The following is a 17,267-nucleotide window of genomic DNA, read 5'->3' on the forward strand; positions in this document are numbered from 1 at the left end:
TGCTTTTAAGCTTTTGGGAAATGAAAAAATCATTGAGTTTGTGATTAGTGTAGATTTGTGATCTCTTGAAATAGTCAAGTAAATCCTAGCACAAAATTAATTTGTGTTAGGGTTTTAAATTTTCAGATTTCTAAGAGTTATAGTAACGTTAATCTTGGCAGTTCCTTTTTTATTATAAACAATTACCAACTTGTTAATTGATATACGTTTGTTTTCAAATCACCAAACGCAAGTCCCTTGTTTTCGTTACTCTGTTTTAAAACCCTGAACCCACCGTCTTTTAATCCAAAAATCAGCAAATGAACACCACCTCCCCTGCTTCTTGAAAAAATAGTCGAGTCCCCCTTTCCCTTTTCTTTTACTGCTTGGTTTAGTCTTTACTTTTATTTTGTTTTCATGTCGTCGAGTCGTCACCGAGTCATCTTCTTTCTTGCTTTGCTGAGTTTTGATGGTCGCTTGTTTGTTTTTGCCGGGTTTCTTTCTGTTGATTTTGATGGTTTAGTTTTCGATTTCTTTGGTACTGAGTCTGTGTTTTAAGCCGAGTTGTAGCATCTGTGTATCAGGTCCGTTTGCATCGCTGAGTTCATGTCTGTCTACCGAGTTTGGAGCCCTGTTTTATTGAGTCTCGGTTTAGTTTTAAGTTCTGTTTTGCTGTGTCGATTGTTGCTGTTGGTTTGGTTTCGTTTCCGAGTCTTTCACCGAGTTGAGTCGCCTCTGTCCATAGTCGAGTCATATGCTGCGTTATTTGCTATGCTTTAGTTACTGGGTTTCAGAGTAGAGTAGCTGCTGAGTTCATTTCGAGTTTGCGTGGTAGTTGCGAGTCGATCTTGTTTTGAGTTTTTGATTCGTAGTTATTGCTGGGTTTGTCTTAAGTCTACAGTTTCTTTCAATTTTTCAAGTGTTTACTGGCCGAGTTTCGAAGCTGCTTTACTGAGTGTAATTGCTGCATTTTGTTGTGTTTTGAGTCGAGTCCAGTCCGCAGTCACTCTGTGTTTTCTGCCGAGTTTTGTTCTATGTGCTGCGATTTCTTTTGTCTCGTGTTTAAGTGCTACGTTTTTCTGTCGTCTGCTGGGTTTTACTTCAAATTCTTGAGGTTTGTTTGCATCCAAGTTGCTGGCTGTAGTGTGTATACGAGTCTGTTAAATGTTTTAGAGTCATTTTTTACTTGTTTGATTCGTTTGCGTTGGTTGGCCAATTTGTGGTAAATTTCTGAGTTAGTTTATGGGTTGATTTCGTGAATTCATAAAAGGACAACAGCTGGGTTTTGCATTTAGTTTCAACTTGTGGATCGTGCATTTTTTTTGAATAATGAATAGTTGAAGTATTGAATTTTGATGTATTTGGTTTAGTCAATTCATATGTTTGCTATTCAGTTAGTTGTAAATTAGTTATAAAAACAAACGAGTTCTGCCGAAAATTTGTTAAACTATTATGTATTTTCTTTCTAAAAATTAAGTTCTGTCGCTAGTGGTTAGTAAATTAATTAAACTAACTAAATCATCTCAAAATATTGTTCTAATTCGCCTAGGTTAAAGATAATAGGTAGCGATAAATAATTTTAATCTCTGTGGATCGAATCATAAATATTAAAACGGTGATCGTGCGCTTGCGATTTAAAGGTATTATTTCTAGCACATCAAGTTTTTGGCGCCGCTGCCGGGGATTAAAATTAAATTTTCGCACCTTTTATTTTTAATCTTTCGGATTAGTTTGTTTTCTCACTTTTTGTTTTTATTTTGAGGAGGAATATTCGGGAATCATAGATTAAAGTGACGGATTTCGCTTGGAATTCGGGAAGCTTGCTTTGGTAACCGTATCTCCACTTTTATTTTTTTGTCTCTATTTAGAAAATCACAAAACAAATTTGAAAATTGAAAATTACAAACAAATTAAAAATTTTAAAATCCAAAAATATTAGATAGAATTACATATGTGTTGCATCATGCATATAATCACTTAGGAACACATCATTTAGATTTTTAATTTTTGTTTTTAAATTTTCGTACCTATATTTGTGGTGATCGCTGGAGGACCCCAAGGTACGTTAATTTCTTTCGTTCTCTAGATTAGGACACGTAGTGTGGAAGCATCCATAATTGTTTACCGTTTTAATTATCTCGTTGTGTGGAGCATCATTTTAAATAAATCTTAAGGGCAAAACCCAATCACAAGATAAGGGAAGGGATTTCATCACTCTTTCCTTGGCCCACAACGACTTAATTCTTCATTTTGCATTTACCTAGCCTTTAATAAAATTGAATTAGACTTTAGCCCTAGGATATCGCGCTCAATTAGGAAGGTACCTAAAAGACGAGGTAATCTTTAATTATTCCGACTCTTCGGTGTCTAAGGACAAGCGAAAGCTTACCTGGCCGATTAGGGTTTGGTGTCTAAGCGCGGAGATTGGCCTCTTGGCAATGCCTGCTCCAAACTGGCCAAACCGGTCCGAATAATTTTTGATTTATCGAGTTTTTGGTGGTCCTTAACGTTAGGAGCAAGGTCTAGTTCCTTTTATTAGGCAACCCTAGATTTAGGTTTTTCTTTTGCTTTTATACCCTTTCTTTTGTTTGTTTTAATTTTTGCACTTATTTGCTACATGTTTATCGTTTATGCGAACTACTTGGGTTAGGAACGAATCGTCTAGACTAGTTAGACCGATCATCGAAATTCCTTCTTTGTCCTCTTCGGACTCCGAACCCATAGAAGCTAGCGAACCGATAATAAACATGGCATTGTCTCTTAAAGACCGCTGTTACTCGTCCCGTTCCGCTCAACCATCGTGCATCACCCTTCCTCCCGTTAATGGGAACAATTTCGAGATTAAGGCACATCACATTAGCATGTTACCAAAGTTTTTAGGGAGTGAAGGTGAGGATCCCTATCTCTTTATTCAAGAATTTGAGGAGGTTTGCGGTTTGCAAAAACTCCAACAATTAAGCGAAGACTCCATTCGGCTTAGACTAATCAACTTTGCTTTAAAAGAAAACGCTAAAAAATGGTTGTATAGTCTTCCCGTCAATTCTATTTCCACTTGGGAGGGGTTTGTGGTAATGTTTCTTAAAAAATATTTTCCAAACCATAAGACGACTCGAATTACAAATGAAATAAATCAATTCCATCAAAGGGAAAATGAGTCTTTTTGGAAATTTTTTGATCGTTTCAAAAATCTTTTATCACAATGCCCCCACCTTGGAATAGAGAAATGGAGACTTTGTAAGATTGTGTACGAGGCCTTAGACCGCTTTATTAAAGTCTATGTGCCATGGCAAATTCATGGAGAAAGATGAGGATCAAGGGTGGGAATTTTTCGAGGACTTAGCCGAGAAAACAATGTTATGAGAGTATACTAGGGAACTTAAAAAGTCGATCGAGGCGTCTAGCTCTAGGGGTTTGCACTCGATAGGAAATAATGTGGCAACCGATGCCAAATTAGTAACCCTTACTAAGAGACTCGAAGCTTTAGAGTCTCATAGCGGCCCCTCAACTTTGCCTATGTTCCCGAACTATAATGCTTCCCATCCCGAGATCCAACAATCTCTTGATTTTGAGCAAGTGAACGCGATGTTTCAACCCAAGCCTAGAAATGACCCGTTTGCACCAACGTACAACCCCGGGTGGAAGAATCACCCGAATTTCTCGTGGAACCAAGGGCAAAATTTTCAAGCCCCACAACCTAATTTTCCTAGGCCCAATCTCAATTCTTTTCCGAATTATCAAAACCCGAGTCAAGCTCCGTTAAACCCTCCCGGTTTTAATGATTCGGATAAGAGACTCAATTCCTTAGAAAAAAGCATAGAGGCCTTAGTGAAATCACAAACTAACTTGACTCAATCCCAGCAAACTTTCATGCAAACTTTAACCCAAGATAGGCAACTTTTGCATTCTAATGTGCAAGCCGTCTCTAAGTTAGAGCCCCAATTGAGTCAATTAGCAAGCACATTGTGTGAGCGAGAAAAGAACAAGTTCCCAAGTCAACCGGAGCCGAACCCAAAATTTCCACTTAATCAAAGACCCCCGGATAATGTGCATTCGGTCATTTCTCTTAGGTCGGGTAAACTAATAGATACCCACGTTGGTGAGAACCTTGGTAAGAAAGGGGATTCGACTTCTAATCCAAGTCCACCCTTCACTACCATTAATCATGACGAACCCGAGTGTTCAAAAGCCCGTGAGGAGTCGAGTGACCCAAACCCGGAACCCGAGTTGCAAAGTGAAGTAGTCTATAAACCAAGAGTCCCTTACCCTCAAAGACTTATTTCACCGAAGCAATCAGCTCAAATGGAGAAGATTTTGGAAGTGTTTAAGCAAGTCAAGGTCAACATACCCCTTTTAGATGCTATTCAACAAATTCCGTCATATGCTAAGTGTCTTAAGGAGTTATGTACTCATAAGAGAACCAACCATGTCCCTAAGAAAGCTTTCCTTACGTCTCACATAAGTTCGATTCTCTCAAACCAAATTTTCGTGAAGTACAAGGACCCCAGTTGTCCTACAATTTCATGTGTCAAAGGAGAAACTTTTGTGGATAAGGCGTTACTTGATTTAGGGGCTAGTGTTAATCTCCTTCCATATTCTGTCTACCAAGCTTTAGGTTTAGGGGAACTCCGGCAAACAAATGTCACACTTCAATTAGCCGATCGATCCGTGAAAATTCCTAAGGGAATGATCGAAGATGTGCTAATTAAAGTAGGTGATTTTGTGTTTCCCTTAGATTTTGTCGTCCTAGAGACCGAGCCGGTTAGGAACCCGAAGAATCAAATTCCCATAATCCTAGGACGACCATTTTTAGCTACATCCAACGCGTTGATTAATTGTAGGAATGGCTTAATGAAGCTAACATTTGGTAACATGACAATCGACCTCAACATTTTTCATGTGGGGAAACAATCCGATGATTTCTATGATCAACCTTTGGACGTTAATCTAATTGATGAAATAGTTGATCAAGATCTCATGAATCCTAAAGAAGCCCTTGAATTTTGCTTAAAACATTTTGGAGAGGATTGGGATGTTTCCGACTACACACATGAGGTCAACCAAATGTTAGAATCCACCATTCCCACAACGAGTCAAGAGCGTGATGTTGAACCCGAGAATTTGCTATCACCAAAGACAACCGTTGAGTCACAACCGCCGGAATTAGAACTCAAACCTCTTCCCGACACTCTTAAGTATGCTTTTCTAGGCCCTAACGAGTCCTATCCCATTATCATTGCCTCTAATTTGACTATGTCACAAGAGGGTGAACTTTTAGGAATCCTTAGAAAGCATAAGGGAGCGATAGGGTGGAGTATCTCGGACATTAAAGGAATTAGCCCGGCGATTGTCCAACATATGATTCATTTGGTAGAAAATGCAAAGCCCGTGAGAGAACCTCAAAGGAGGTTGAATCTTCCCATGATGGAGGTAGTTAAGAAAGAGATTCTTAAGTGCTTAGATAATGGGATCATTTATCCCATTTCCGATAGTAAGTGGGTGAGTCCCGTCCATGTAGTGCCTAAGAAGTCTGGCATTACTTTGGTGACCAATGAGAACAATGAGCAAGTTCCAACCCGTGTCCAATCCGGTTAGAGAATGTGCATAGATTTTAGGAAGCTCAATGCCGTCACTAGGAAAGACCATTTTCCTTTGCCTTTTATCGATCAAATGTTAGAGAGGCTAGCAGGTCATGCCTTTTATTGCTTCTTAGATGGTTACTCGGGAAATTTTCAAATCCCAATAGCACCCGAGGACCAAGAAAAGACCACCTTTACTTGCCCTTTTGGAACCTTCACGTATAGACGCTTAGCTTTCGGCCTAACCACGGGCCCGTCCACGTTCCAAAGGTGCATGACTAGCATCTTCTCGGAAATGATAGGTGACTTTCTAGATGTCTTCATAGATGACTTTTCCATCTTTGGACCATCTTTTCACCAATGGCTTACCAATCTAGACTTAGTTTTGAAAAGATGTGAGGAAACAGACCTAGTGTTAAATTGGGAGAAAAGTCATTTCATGGTTAAAGATGGAATCGTTTTAGGACACAAAATTTCTGAAAAAGGGATCGAAGTAGACAAGGCTAAGGTTGACTTAATTGCTAATCTCCCACCTCCTAAGTCCGTTAAGTAAATTCGTTCTTTCCTTGGACATGCGGGATTTTATCGTAGATTCATCCAAGATTTTAGCAAAAAGGCCCGACCTTTGACCAACCTTCTAGCTAAGGATGTCAAATTCGAGTTCACAAGTGAGTGTGTTCATTCCTTAGAAGACCTTAAGAGAGAATTGACTTCGGTCCCGATCATGAAGTCTCCCGATTGGAGTCAACCTTTTGAGCTTATGTGTGACGCGTTCGATTATGCGATAGGAGCGGTTTTAGGACAACGAATAGATAAGAGGCCTCATGTCATTTACTATGCTAGTAAGACCTTAAATGATGCCCAACTCAATTACTCTACCACCGAGAAGGAGCTTCTAGCCGTAGTCTTTACCTTAGAAAAATTTCGCTCTTATCTTATCGGGTCAAAAATCATTGTTTACACCGACCATGCCGCTCTTAAGTACCTTTTCTCTAAAAAAAGACTCGAAAGCCCGATTGATTAGATGGGTGTTGTTGCTCCAAGAGTTTGAATTAGAGATTAGGGATAAGAAAGGTTGTGAGAATGTCGTCGCCGATCATCTCTCTCGATTAGTGGTTGAATCCACTAACGACTTGCCCTTAAGCGAGTCCTTTCCCGACGAACACCTTCTCTCAATTTCCACTCTCCCTTGGTTCGTCGACATAGTCAATTACTTAGCAACCGGTGACATTCCCTCGAATTGGTCCAAAAATGATAAAGCCAAGTTCTTTTCTCAAGTGAAACATTTCTTTTGGGACGACCCGTATCTCTTTAAGCATTGTCCCGATCAAATTATTAGGAGGTGTGTCCCAAATAGTGAGTTTCATAGCATCCTCTCGTTTTGTCACGATCAAGCATGTGGAGGTCATTTTAGTGCGAAAAAGACCGCCGCTAAAATCCTCCAATGCGGTTTTTATTGGCCTACTTTGTTTAAAGATGCCGCCGAGTATTGTTCTGCATGTAGTAGGTGTCAACATCTAGGAAGAATCACTAGGAGAAACATGATGCCTATGAGCCCAATCCTTGTTGTAGAACTTTTTGATGTGTGGGGCATAGATTTCATGGGCCCATTTCCTAGTTCGTTTGGCAACCTTTACATTCTTCTAGCGGTTGATTACGTTTCTAAGTGGGTAGAAGCCATCCTGACCCGGTCCAATGACAACAAAGTTGTCCTTAGATTCCTTAAAGAGAATATCTTTTCTCGATTTGGAACGCCTAGGGCTATCATTAGTGACCAAGGGACGCATTTCAAGAATCGTCAATTCGAGTCTCTTCTTAAGAAGTACTCCATCACTCATAGGCTTGCTACCCCTTATCATCCTCAAACTAGTGGCCAAGTAGAGGTCTCAAACCGGCAAATTAAGCAAATCTTAGAAAAGACGGTCAACTCGAATAGGAAGGATTGGTCTACCAAGTTGATAGATGCCTTATGGGCCTATCGGACCGCCTTTAAGACCGTCTTAGGAATGTCTCCTTATAGACTCGTGTATGGTAAAGCTTGCCATTTGTCGGTTGAGCTAGAGCATAGGGCCATGTGGGCCATTAGAGAATTGAACTTCCACTTACCCACCGCCGGTAGTCATCGGAAGTTGCAATTGACCGAGTTGGACGAACTTAGAAATGATGCCTACGAAAACGCTAAAATTTACAAAGAGAGAACTAAGGCCTTCCATGATAAGACCATCTTTAGAAAATCCTTTTCTCCCGGCCAAAAAGTTCTTCTCTACAACTCTAGGCTTCATTCGTTTCCCGGTAAGTTGCGTTTTAGATGGGACGGTCCTTACATTGTTCAAGTTGTGTTTCCTCACGGTGCTGCTGAAATTCAGGATCCTAAAAACGGTAATGTTTTCAAAGTTAATGGTCAAAGTCTTAAACCATTTTTAGAATTGCCTGTTGATTCGGAGGAAGAGGTCATCCACCTCGTCGACCCTTGATCATGTAAGTTGCTTTAGTAGTTAATAAAAATCCCCTTCATCCCCTATTCAGGTATTTTTCCTCTTTACTCTCTCATTTCAATTCTATCTTTTGCATACATTGAGGACAATGCATGATTTAGGTATGGGGAGGGCTTTAGTGTAATTCTAAAAAAATGAAAACCCTAAAAAAAATGAAAAATTAGAAAAATCCAAAAATAGAGATACTTTTAGCTAAGTTGTCTTAACCTTACTCGAACTTTAGGAGTAGTTGGTGTTTATCATGTTTTCGTAAAGTATATATATATATATATATATATATATATATATATATATATATATATATATGTAGTGTCTTTTAGATAATTTGAACGTAGTTGAGTAAGGTTGTCTTTTTGAAGCTTGTATCGACCGATTTGTACTCGTAATTCCATGATGGCACACACATTTGCACAAGACCTTTGATGGAGAGATTGTCTAGTGATATTATTCGATACCTGAGAGAGAACCCACATGTTGAAACAATGTCGAATCGAACCTTTGCGAATAAAAAAAAGAGAAAAAGAAAAAAAAATAGAAAAAAAAGAGATAGAAAAAGAAAAGGAATAACTACTTCAATACCCATTGTTCTTTATAGATAAAATCTTTAGATAAATGGGCAAAAGTAGATTGGCTAGTCTCGTTTTGTGGCCTTTGTTACTCGAGCAATTAAGTCCGTAGGGGGATTTCAAAACCTAGTGCCCTAAGGCTGTTTGGTTTGGGAGTCACTGACCTAAAGCTCGCTACATGGGTAACATTGTTTGCCTAAGAAAACGGACAAAATAAAGTCAATGCAAAGCTTAAAAAAAAGAAAAAAAAAGAATAAGAGTTTGTGAAGTTTGGGTAGATATTTGTTTCGATAGAGATTGGGTCAGTTCAAAAATTGATTGAAAAAGAGAAAGTGTTCTTAGACAATTAGGATCCATCAAAGGCCTTAAATTACTTACACTCCTTGGATTTCTAGTAAATCTTTGTGTCGATGCAAGTAGATTAGAGACAACTGTATCTTGATTATTAGTAGATGAGTCTTTAAGTCGTATTTTCCTTAAAACGCTTTTTGTTAACACCAACGAAATTAGAGTAGAGTCGAGTAGACACTTGCTAGAATGTCTCGAAGATTTTATGGGTATATCTTCTGTAAACCCTTAGGAGACAAAACTCCTCTTGTAGAGATCGTCTACGAGTTTAACGGGTTGGTGAACCTAAAATCACCCGTCACGCCTACGAAAAGGAGCATAGAATCGCATCTAGTTTTCTTAGTTTATTTTCTTTTCTTTTGATTTTTACTCGAGGACGAGCCAAAGATAGGTATGGGGAAGTTTGATTAGTCCATATTTTTGCATATTTAAGTGCCTATTTTTTGTTTATTTTCGTAGTATTAATCGCTTATTTATTTTACTTCAGGAAATTGTAGATAAATCAAGAAAGAAGAGAAAATGCAAGAAAAAGAAGAAAAGGAAAAGAAAAGAAGAAAAAAAAGAGTTGGCAAGTAAGGGACACATGGAGGGCCACAATCTTCCCAACACACAAGGCACATGGATGGTCAAGATTGAGCCACCCTATCCCTAAACCCTAATTCTTTAGTTATAAATACCCATTTCCCTTTACTTGTAATGACCTACCTAGCTACCTACCCACCTTTTCTACCTAGTCATTTCTATAGTTAGTATCTTAGATAGATTTACATTTTGCTAGCCCCAATTTCCTTTCCAAGCTTGTATACACTTTTTAATTTCTATGCAAATCTCGTTTAGCTTAATCTTGTATTGTCTTTTTAATTTATTTTCTCCAAGTTATATGATTCTTCTAAGTACCACCACATGCTTTTAAACTTTTGGGAAATGAAAAATCATTGAGTTTGTGATTAGTGTAGATTTGTGATCTCTTGAAATAGTCAAGTAAATCCTAGCACAAAATTAATTTGTGTTAGGGTTTTAAATTTTCAGATTTCTAAGAGTTATAGTAACGTTAATCTTGGCAGTTCATTTTTTATTATAAACAATTACCAACTTGTTAATTGATATACGTTTGTTTTCAAATCACCAAACGCAAGTCCCTTGTTTTCGTTACTCTATTTTAAAACCCAGAACCCACCGTCTTTTAATCCAAAAATCAGCAAATGAACACCACCTCCCCTGCTTCTTGACAAAACAGTCGAGTCCCCCTTTCCCTTTTCTTTTACTGCTTGGTTTAGTCTTTACTTTTATTTTGTTTTCCTGTCGTCGAGTCGTCACCGAGTCGTCTTCTTTCTTGCTTTGTTGAGTTTTGATGGTCGCTTGTTTGTTTTTGCTGGGTTTCTTTCTGGTTGATTTTGATGGTTTAGTTTTCAATTTCTTTGGTACTGAGTCTGTGTTTTAAGCCGAGTTGTAGCATCTGTGTATCAGGTCCGTTTGCATCGCTGAGTTCATGTCTGTCTACCGAGTTTGGAGCCCTGTTTTAGTGAGTCTCGGTTTAGTTTTAAGTTCTATTTTGCTGTGTCGATTGTTGCTGTTGGTTTGAGTTTCGTTTCCGAGTCTTTCACCGAGTTGAGTCGCCTCTGTACATAGTCGAGTCATATGCTGCGTTATTTGCTATGCTTTAGTTACTGGGTTTCAGAGTAGAGTAGCTGCTGAGTTCATTTCGAGTTTGCGTGGTAGTTGCGAGTCGATCTTGTTTTGAGTTTTTGATTAGTAGTTATTGCTGGGTTTGTCTTAAGTCTACAGTTTCTTTCAATTTTTCAAGTTTTTACTGGCTGAGTTTCGAAGCTGCTTTACTGAGTGTAATTGCTGCATTTTGTTGTGTTTTGAGTCGAGTCCAGTCCGCATTCACTCTGTGTTTTCTTCCGAGTTTTGTTCTCTGTGCTGCGATTTCTTTTGTCTCGTGTTTAAGTGCTGCGTTTTTCTGTCGTCTGCTGGGTTTTACTTCAAATTCTTGAGGTTTGTTTGCATCCAAGTTGCTGGCTGAAGTGTGTATGCGAGTCTGTTGAATGTTTTAGGGTCATTTTTTACTTGTTTGATTCGTTTGCGTTGGTTGGCCAATTTGTGGTAAATTTCTGAGTTAGTTTATGGGTTGATTTCGTGAATTCATAAAAGGACAACAGCTGGGTTTTGCATTTAGTTTCAACTCGTGGATCGTGCATTTTTTCTGAATAGTGAATAGTTGAAGTATTGAATTTTGATGTATTTGGTTTAGTCAATTCATATGTTTGCTATTCAGTTAGTTGTAAATGAGTTATAAAAACAAACGAGTTCTGCCGAAAATTTGTTAAACTATAATGTATTTTCTTTCTAAAAATTAAGTTCTGTCGCTAGTGGTTAGTAAATTAATTAAACTAACTAAATCATCTCAAAATATTGTTCTAATTCGCCTAGGTTAAAGATAATAGGTAGCGATATATAATTTTAATCTCTGTGGATCGAATCATAAATATTAAAACGGTGATCGTGCGCTTGCGATTTAAAGGTATTATCTCTAGCACATCGTACTTGTACGTTTCCAAGCATCTCCTGATCATTAAATAAAGAGTGATCAGAAAAGTTTTCATATACAGCAACTTGGTTTTGAAAAACTATGCTCTCAGAAAGTGTAGTATCCTGTTTATTGGCTTGATTTTGCACTAGCGTGAGTGCTAGAGCAGTGCTTGACTCTTTACAGGGCACCGTGGCTGGACGGTCAATTTCAATGGGTTCATTCGGTTGAGAGAATGACTCCAGAGACTGTATATTTGCCATTTCAGAATCCAAGCCCTTTTGGGAAGGCGAGGATGTGGCTGCAGTTGTCTCCGAGGCTTCCACCCGTTGCTTCTTTAGGGAAGACAGAGCTGCGGGTTCAGACACAAAACTACTCCCACTCCTTTTCCGGGCAACTTTACGAACATGTTGCATAGTAATGAGGTTTGTAGTGTTTGGAGAAGAGATAGTGTGTTGAACAAAATCATCAGCAGGGTTATGAACCTGTGTGCTGTCAGGTTCACTGCTGGAAGGCTGACAAAACAAGTCAAAGTTACAACCATAATCAGAGTTATCAACATTAAAGTTAGATGAGAGGTTAGAAAGTACTTGTGCTACCTGTAGGTCATCTCGGAAGGCTTGAAGCCCAGGGTTGATAGCAGAATCTGATGGAAGTGGTTGTGAGGTTTATTGTGTTTGTGGAGAGTATTGTGTTTGGGTTAGGTGTAATATGGGTTCAGATGAAGATGGTTGTGGTTCGAAGAAATCATAGTGTAAAGGCTCATCTTCAAATGAATGTGATGGTTGTTGTTGTATAGGGGAGTGTTGTGGTGATGGTTGAGGTGAAGGTTGAGGGGATTGATGTGGTGGTTGTTGAATTTGAAGAGGTTGAGGTTGATTCTGTGGTGGTTTTTGAAATTGCAGTTGCAGTTGTTGTTCTTCTAGTTGTTGTTGTTGCTGTTGATGCGGTTGAGCCACTTGAAATTGAAAAAAATTCAACTGAGATTTGAACCTTTCAGACATATAAGGAGTGACCACAAGAGGAATGTGGTTGAACTTAGTGGCTTTGGCAAGCTTGTTGATCAGCTTGAGACTTGTCTATTTGACATTGACCCTCTCAGAGTTGAAGTAGAAATTCTTATCAGCTTCGGTCATCTTGTCATTCAATAACAGCATAAGGAATCGTGGATAGAAGCATTCAACTTTAGGGTTGTTATCCATATTCCGATTCCCGAGGGGACCTAGCTTTCTCAGAATCTCCTTCAAAATGACTTTCCCAAAATCAATTTGACGATTGAAAGCTATGCGGAGTCCAAAGACTTGTAGAATATTGGAGATGTTGTGGAAGTTTCTACGGTCAGCGGGAGAGAAGACTTTAGCCAAAGTGTCGAAAAAGATCTCCCATTCCAGTTTCAGATTGCTTTTTGTCATCTTGGACAAGTGAATCTCCCCTTGGTACAGAATAATTTCGAAGAACTGTATCAACTCAGGTTCTTCGGGAACATCAACAAAATTTGCTCGAGGGAATCCCAAAACACGATTCACATCATCAGATGTAATCGTGATGCTCCTGCGTCCATTGACGTCTCCTAACCTTATATCTCCCGTCATCCTGTGATTTTCCAGTAGAGTCGTATTCAGTGCAGTAGAATAGAAATCGTAAAGTGGCTGCACTTGTAGCTCTACTGAAGCAGTGATAGCGGTACTTGCAAGACATTGCTCGTTCAAAAATCTGACCCAGTGCCTAAATCTGTTCGAAACACCATCAGGGTCCTGGAATGCGTTGTAGTTTGTCTCCGCAGTTTTGAATTGGCCAACCATTTTGTTAATTAAAAAATATTTTAAGTGAGAATTTTTCAAATAAAATGATAATTCTCAAATGTCTCGCAAATTTCACTTAATAATTAATTTAACAATTAATTAATTAATTAATAATTCAAAATATTAAATAATTCCGAATTAAAATTTAATTAATTTTAACGGTTTGCAAATTCAAAAACAATTGGGGTTAGGGTTCCAAAAACAGTTGCAAAGGTCTCGAAATCTCCACAAAGCTCGAAAACCCCCAAATTTTTCAAGAACACCGAAAGGGGTTTTGAAATCACACTTACAAATCGAGACTCCAATGGCTGATTAGACTAAAAACCAGGCGAATGCACATATACAACTGAATATCAGTTCGATTAAACACCAAATCGCAACAAAACGAGAAACCAGCAAGTTGTACGTTACTTGAAAACGAGAAACCGAGCAAGTTTTGTGAAAAAAACTTGAAATACCGAAGTTCGTGCGTGTATGTATATGCGTGCATAGGTGTGTGGAAGAAGATGAAGTGAAGAAATAAGAAGACAAGTGATTATATTGTCTTGTGGGTGTTTTGAATTGAGGTAAGACAGTCAGAATGATTGTCTTGCCGTTCCAAAACTCGGTAAGACAATCATTCTGATTGTCTTGCCGCACGGAGAGGCTTACAGGGGAAGTCACGAATGAACTCGGTAAGACAATTTTAAAATTGTCTTGCCGAATAATTTAAAAGAAAATTGAAAATGCGTTAAGACAATGCCAGAAATTGTATTGCTGTTTGAAAAAATAAACAAAAAACGTTTAAAAAGCACGGTAAGACAATGATTTATATTGTCTTGCCGCGTTTTTCAACCAGAAAAAAACAAAGAAAAATAATATATAAATTATGATTTTTGATTTATTTTAAAAGTAAAATGTTTTGCACATTAAATCAAAAATCGATAATACGACAATATTATATATTACACATATATTTTTGTAAAATTCAACTTTAATTAAATATAAATACTTATGAACTTAACTTTAATTCATAAAAGTGAATTAACTTAAATTCGAATATTTATGCTTAATTGATTTTGAAAAATAGAAAAATAAATACAAATAATTATCTAAATGCTTAGAGAATAATACAGGGGAGTATGCAGGCATTTAGAAAATTACAGATAAACATATAGACATGCATAATTACACAGATAATTATCAAATAATATACAGACAATCATATAAAATCTAATAAATACCTATAATCACACAGAAAATTCACAAAATTATATAAAACATATGAAAAATATATACAATGAGAATCATGTCATATTTAACATCCCTAGCTCACAAACCAACTTAGAGAAAGTGGATTCATCAAGTGGTTTAGTGAAGATTTCAGCAATTTGATCGGTCGTGGGTACGAAATGTAACACCACCGTACCATTCATGACATTTTCTAGAATAAAATGATACCCGATATCTATGTGCTTGGTTCTGGAATGTTGAACCGGATTGTTGGAAATGGCTATGGCACTTGTGTTGTCACAAAATATTGGAATTTTGTCGACAGAAATACCATAATCATTCTGTTGGTTTCTGATCCACAGTATCTGAGCACAGCAGCTTCCAGCAGCTATATACTCAGCTTCAGCAGTAGAAGTAGACCCTGAATGCTGCTTCTTGCTGTACCAGGAAACCAATCGGCATCCTAGAAATTGACAGCTACTAGACGTATTTTTCCTATCAATCCTGCATCCTGCATAATCAGAATCTGTATAGCGAGTTAAGTCAAAACCAGTATTCTTAGGGTACCAAATACCTAAACCAGGTGTACCCTTAAGATATCTAAAGATTCTTTTGACGGCCATAAGATGTGATTATTTAGAATCAGCTTGGAACCAAGCACACAAACATGTTGCAAATATAATATCTGGTCTACTAGCAGTGAGATAGAGTAATGAGCCAATCATACCTCGATAGCTAGAAATATCAACTTTCTTACCAGATTTATCCTAGTCAAGCTTTGTGGCAGTGGCCATGGGTGTCTTTGCCGGAGAAGAGTCTTCCAGATTGTACTTTTATAGAAGATCTCTGACATACTTTGATTGGCAAATGAAGATGCCATCTTCCTTTTGGCTTACTTGAACACCAAGAAAGTAGGACAGCTCACCCATCATACTCATTTCATAATTGCTCCGCATTAACTTAGCAGACCTCTTGCACAAGTTATCGTTAGTAGAACCAAATATAATATCATCAACATATATTTGAACAAATATCATATTATTATCATGCAATTTGTAAAAGAGAGTTTTGTCTATGACACCTCTAGTGAAATTGTTTTCAATTAAAAACTCAGAGAGAGTGTCATACCATGTCCTTGGTGACTGCTTGAGCCTATAGACAGCTTTGAATAAGAAGTAAACAAAATCAGCAAATTTTGGATTTTCAAAGTCAGGGGGCTGTTCCAGATATACTTCTTCTTCTAGCTTTTCATTCAAAAATGCACTATTCACATCCATCTGATAAACTTTGAAGTTGGAGTGTGCAGCAAATGCAAGAAATATTCTGATGGCTTTAAGACGAGCAACCGGAGCATAGGTTTCATCATAATCAATTCCTTCTTCTTGAGAATAACCCTTTGCGACCAGTCTGGCTTTGTTTCTAACAACAATGCCATCACCATCTAACTTGTTACGGAAGACCCATCTAGTTCCAATTGTAGACTTTCCTTTTGGCTTTGGAACCAGGGCCCAGACTTCTTGTCTCTCAAATTGATTGAGTTCTTCTTGCATGGCAAGAACCCAATCAGGATCAGCAAGTGCTTCATCCACTTTCTTTGGTTCTATTTGTGATAGAAAACCAGAGAAAAGACATTCATTTGTCGTAGCACTTCTAGTCCTTACACCAACATCAGGATCACCAATAATAAGATCAAAGGGATGATCTCTCCTCCAAATCCTTTCCTTTGGAAGTTGTGTCCTTGATGATTCAGCTGTATTATCGGTAAGCTGAAATGTGTGACTAGTTGATCCACCAGCTCCCCCTGAGTTGTTGCCAGGTTGACTTGATGATCCACCACTAGCATCAGTGGAATCTCCAGCATTATTGCCATTTCCTTCACCATTGCCTGGATCATTATCATTGTTGTCATCACCTGTTGCAACCTCAGGTGGCACATCATCATCTGAATCAGAATTTGGATAGTTGTCAAACTTCAGAGATTCAAATGGATTAGCAGATTCTAAACTTGGGAGTTTAGTGTCATCAACATTGACACTAACTTTCACTGACAGAGTATCAATTACAAAAACTCTATAAGCATTATTAGTATAACCAACAAAAATTGCTTCAGATGCCTTTGGTTCAAACTTGTTCAAGTTCTCTTCACCATCCTTGAGAACATAACACTTGGCTCCAAAGACATGAAGATGTTTGACATATGGTTTCTTGTTGTGATACAGCTGAAATGGAGTTTTCATATGATCCTTATTGATCAACGTTCGATTCTGGGTATAGCAGGCAGTAGTCACAGCTTCATCCCAAAAGTACAGAGGAAGCTTTGCTTCAGCAATCATTGTCCTTGCAGCTTCAATCAATGTACGATTGTTTCTTTCGACGACTTCATTTTGTTGAGGAGTCCTTGGTGCTGAATACTGCCTTCTAATTCCCTTTTCAGAGTAAAAGTTGATTAGAGTTTGATTCTTGAATTCCGTGCCATTATCTGACCTTATTGCTTTCACTAGCACACCCTTTTCCAATTCAACTTGCTTTATATGATCAATCACTGTCATCGGAGTTCCATCCTTAGAAGTAAGGAAGTAAACCCAAGTATATTTCGAGAAGTCATCCACAATAACCAAGGCATATATTCCTCCATCAATTGATGTAACATTCATGGGGCCAAAAAAATCCATGTGCAGTAAAAGGAGTGGATCTGTAATGGTATTGATGGTTTTGCCTTTGTGAGATGCTCTCTTCGCTTTTCCTTTCTGACAAGCTTC

General features: G+C 38.1%; 1 protein-coding gene across 1 annotated transcript; it reads left to right on the forward strand.

The window, feature by feature from the left end:
- Positions 1-4,278: 4,278 nt before the first annotated feature.
- LOC135151513 (uncharacterized) lies at positions 4,279-12,485 on the forward strand. The gene is made up of 5 exons (XM_064089997.1): positions 4,279-5,242; positions 6,774-6,911; positions 7,518-7,934; positions 11,763-11,887; positions 12,294-12,485. Exons 1-5 carry the CDS (start codon positions 4,279-4,281, stop codon positions 12,483-12,485), a joined length of 1,836 nt encoding a protein of 611 aa, XP_063946067.1.
- Positions 12,486-17,267: the final 4,782 nt, after the last annotated feature.

Source organism: Daucus carota, chromosome 3 (assembly GCF_001625215.2).
Source record: "Daucus carota subsp. sativus chromosome 3, DH1 v3.0, whole genome shotgun sequence".
NCBI classification, from domain to species: domain Eukaryota; kingdom Viridiplantae; phylum Streptophyta; class Magnoliopsida; order Apiales; family Apiaceae; genus Daucus; species Daucus carota.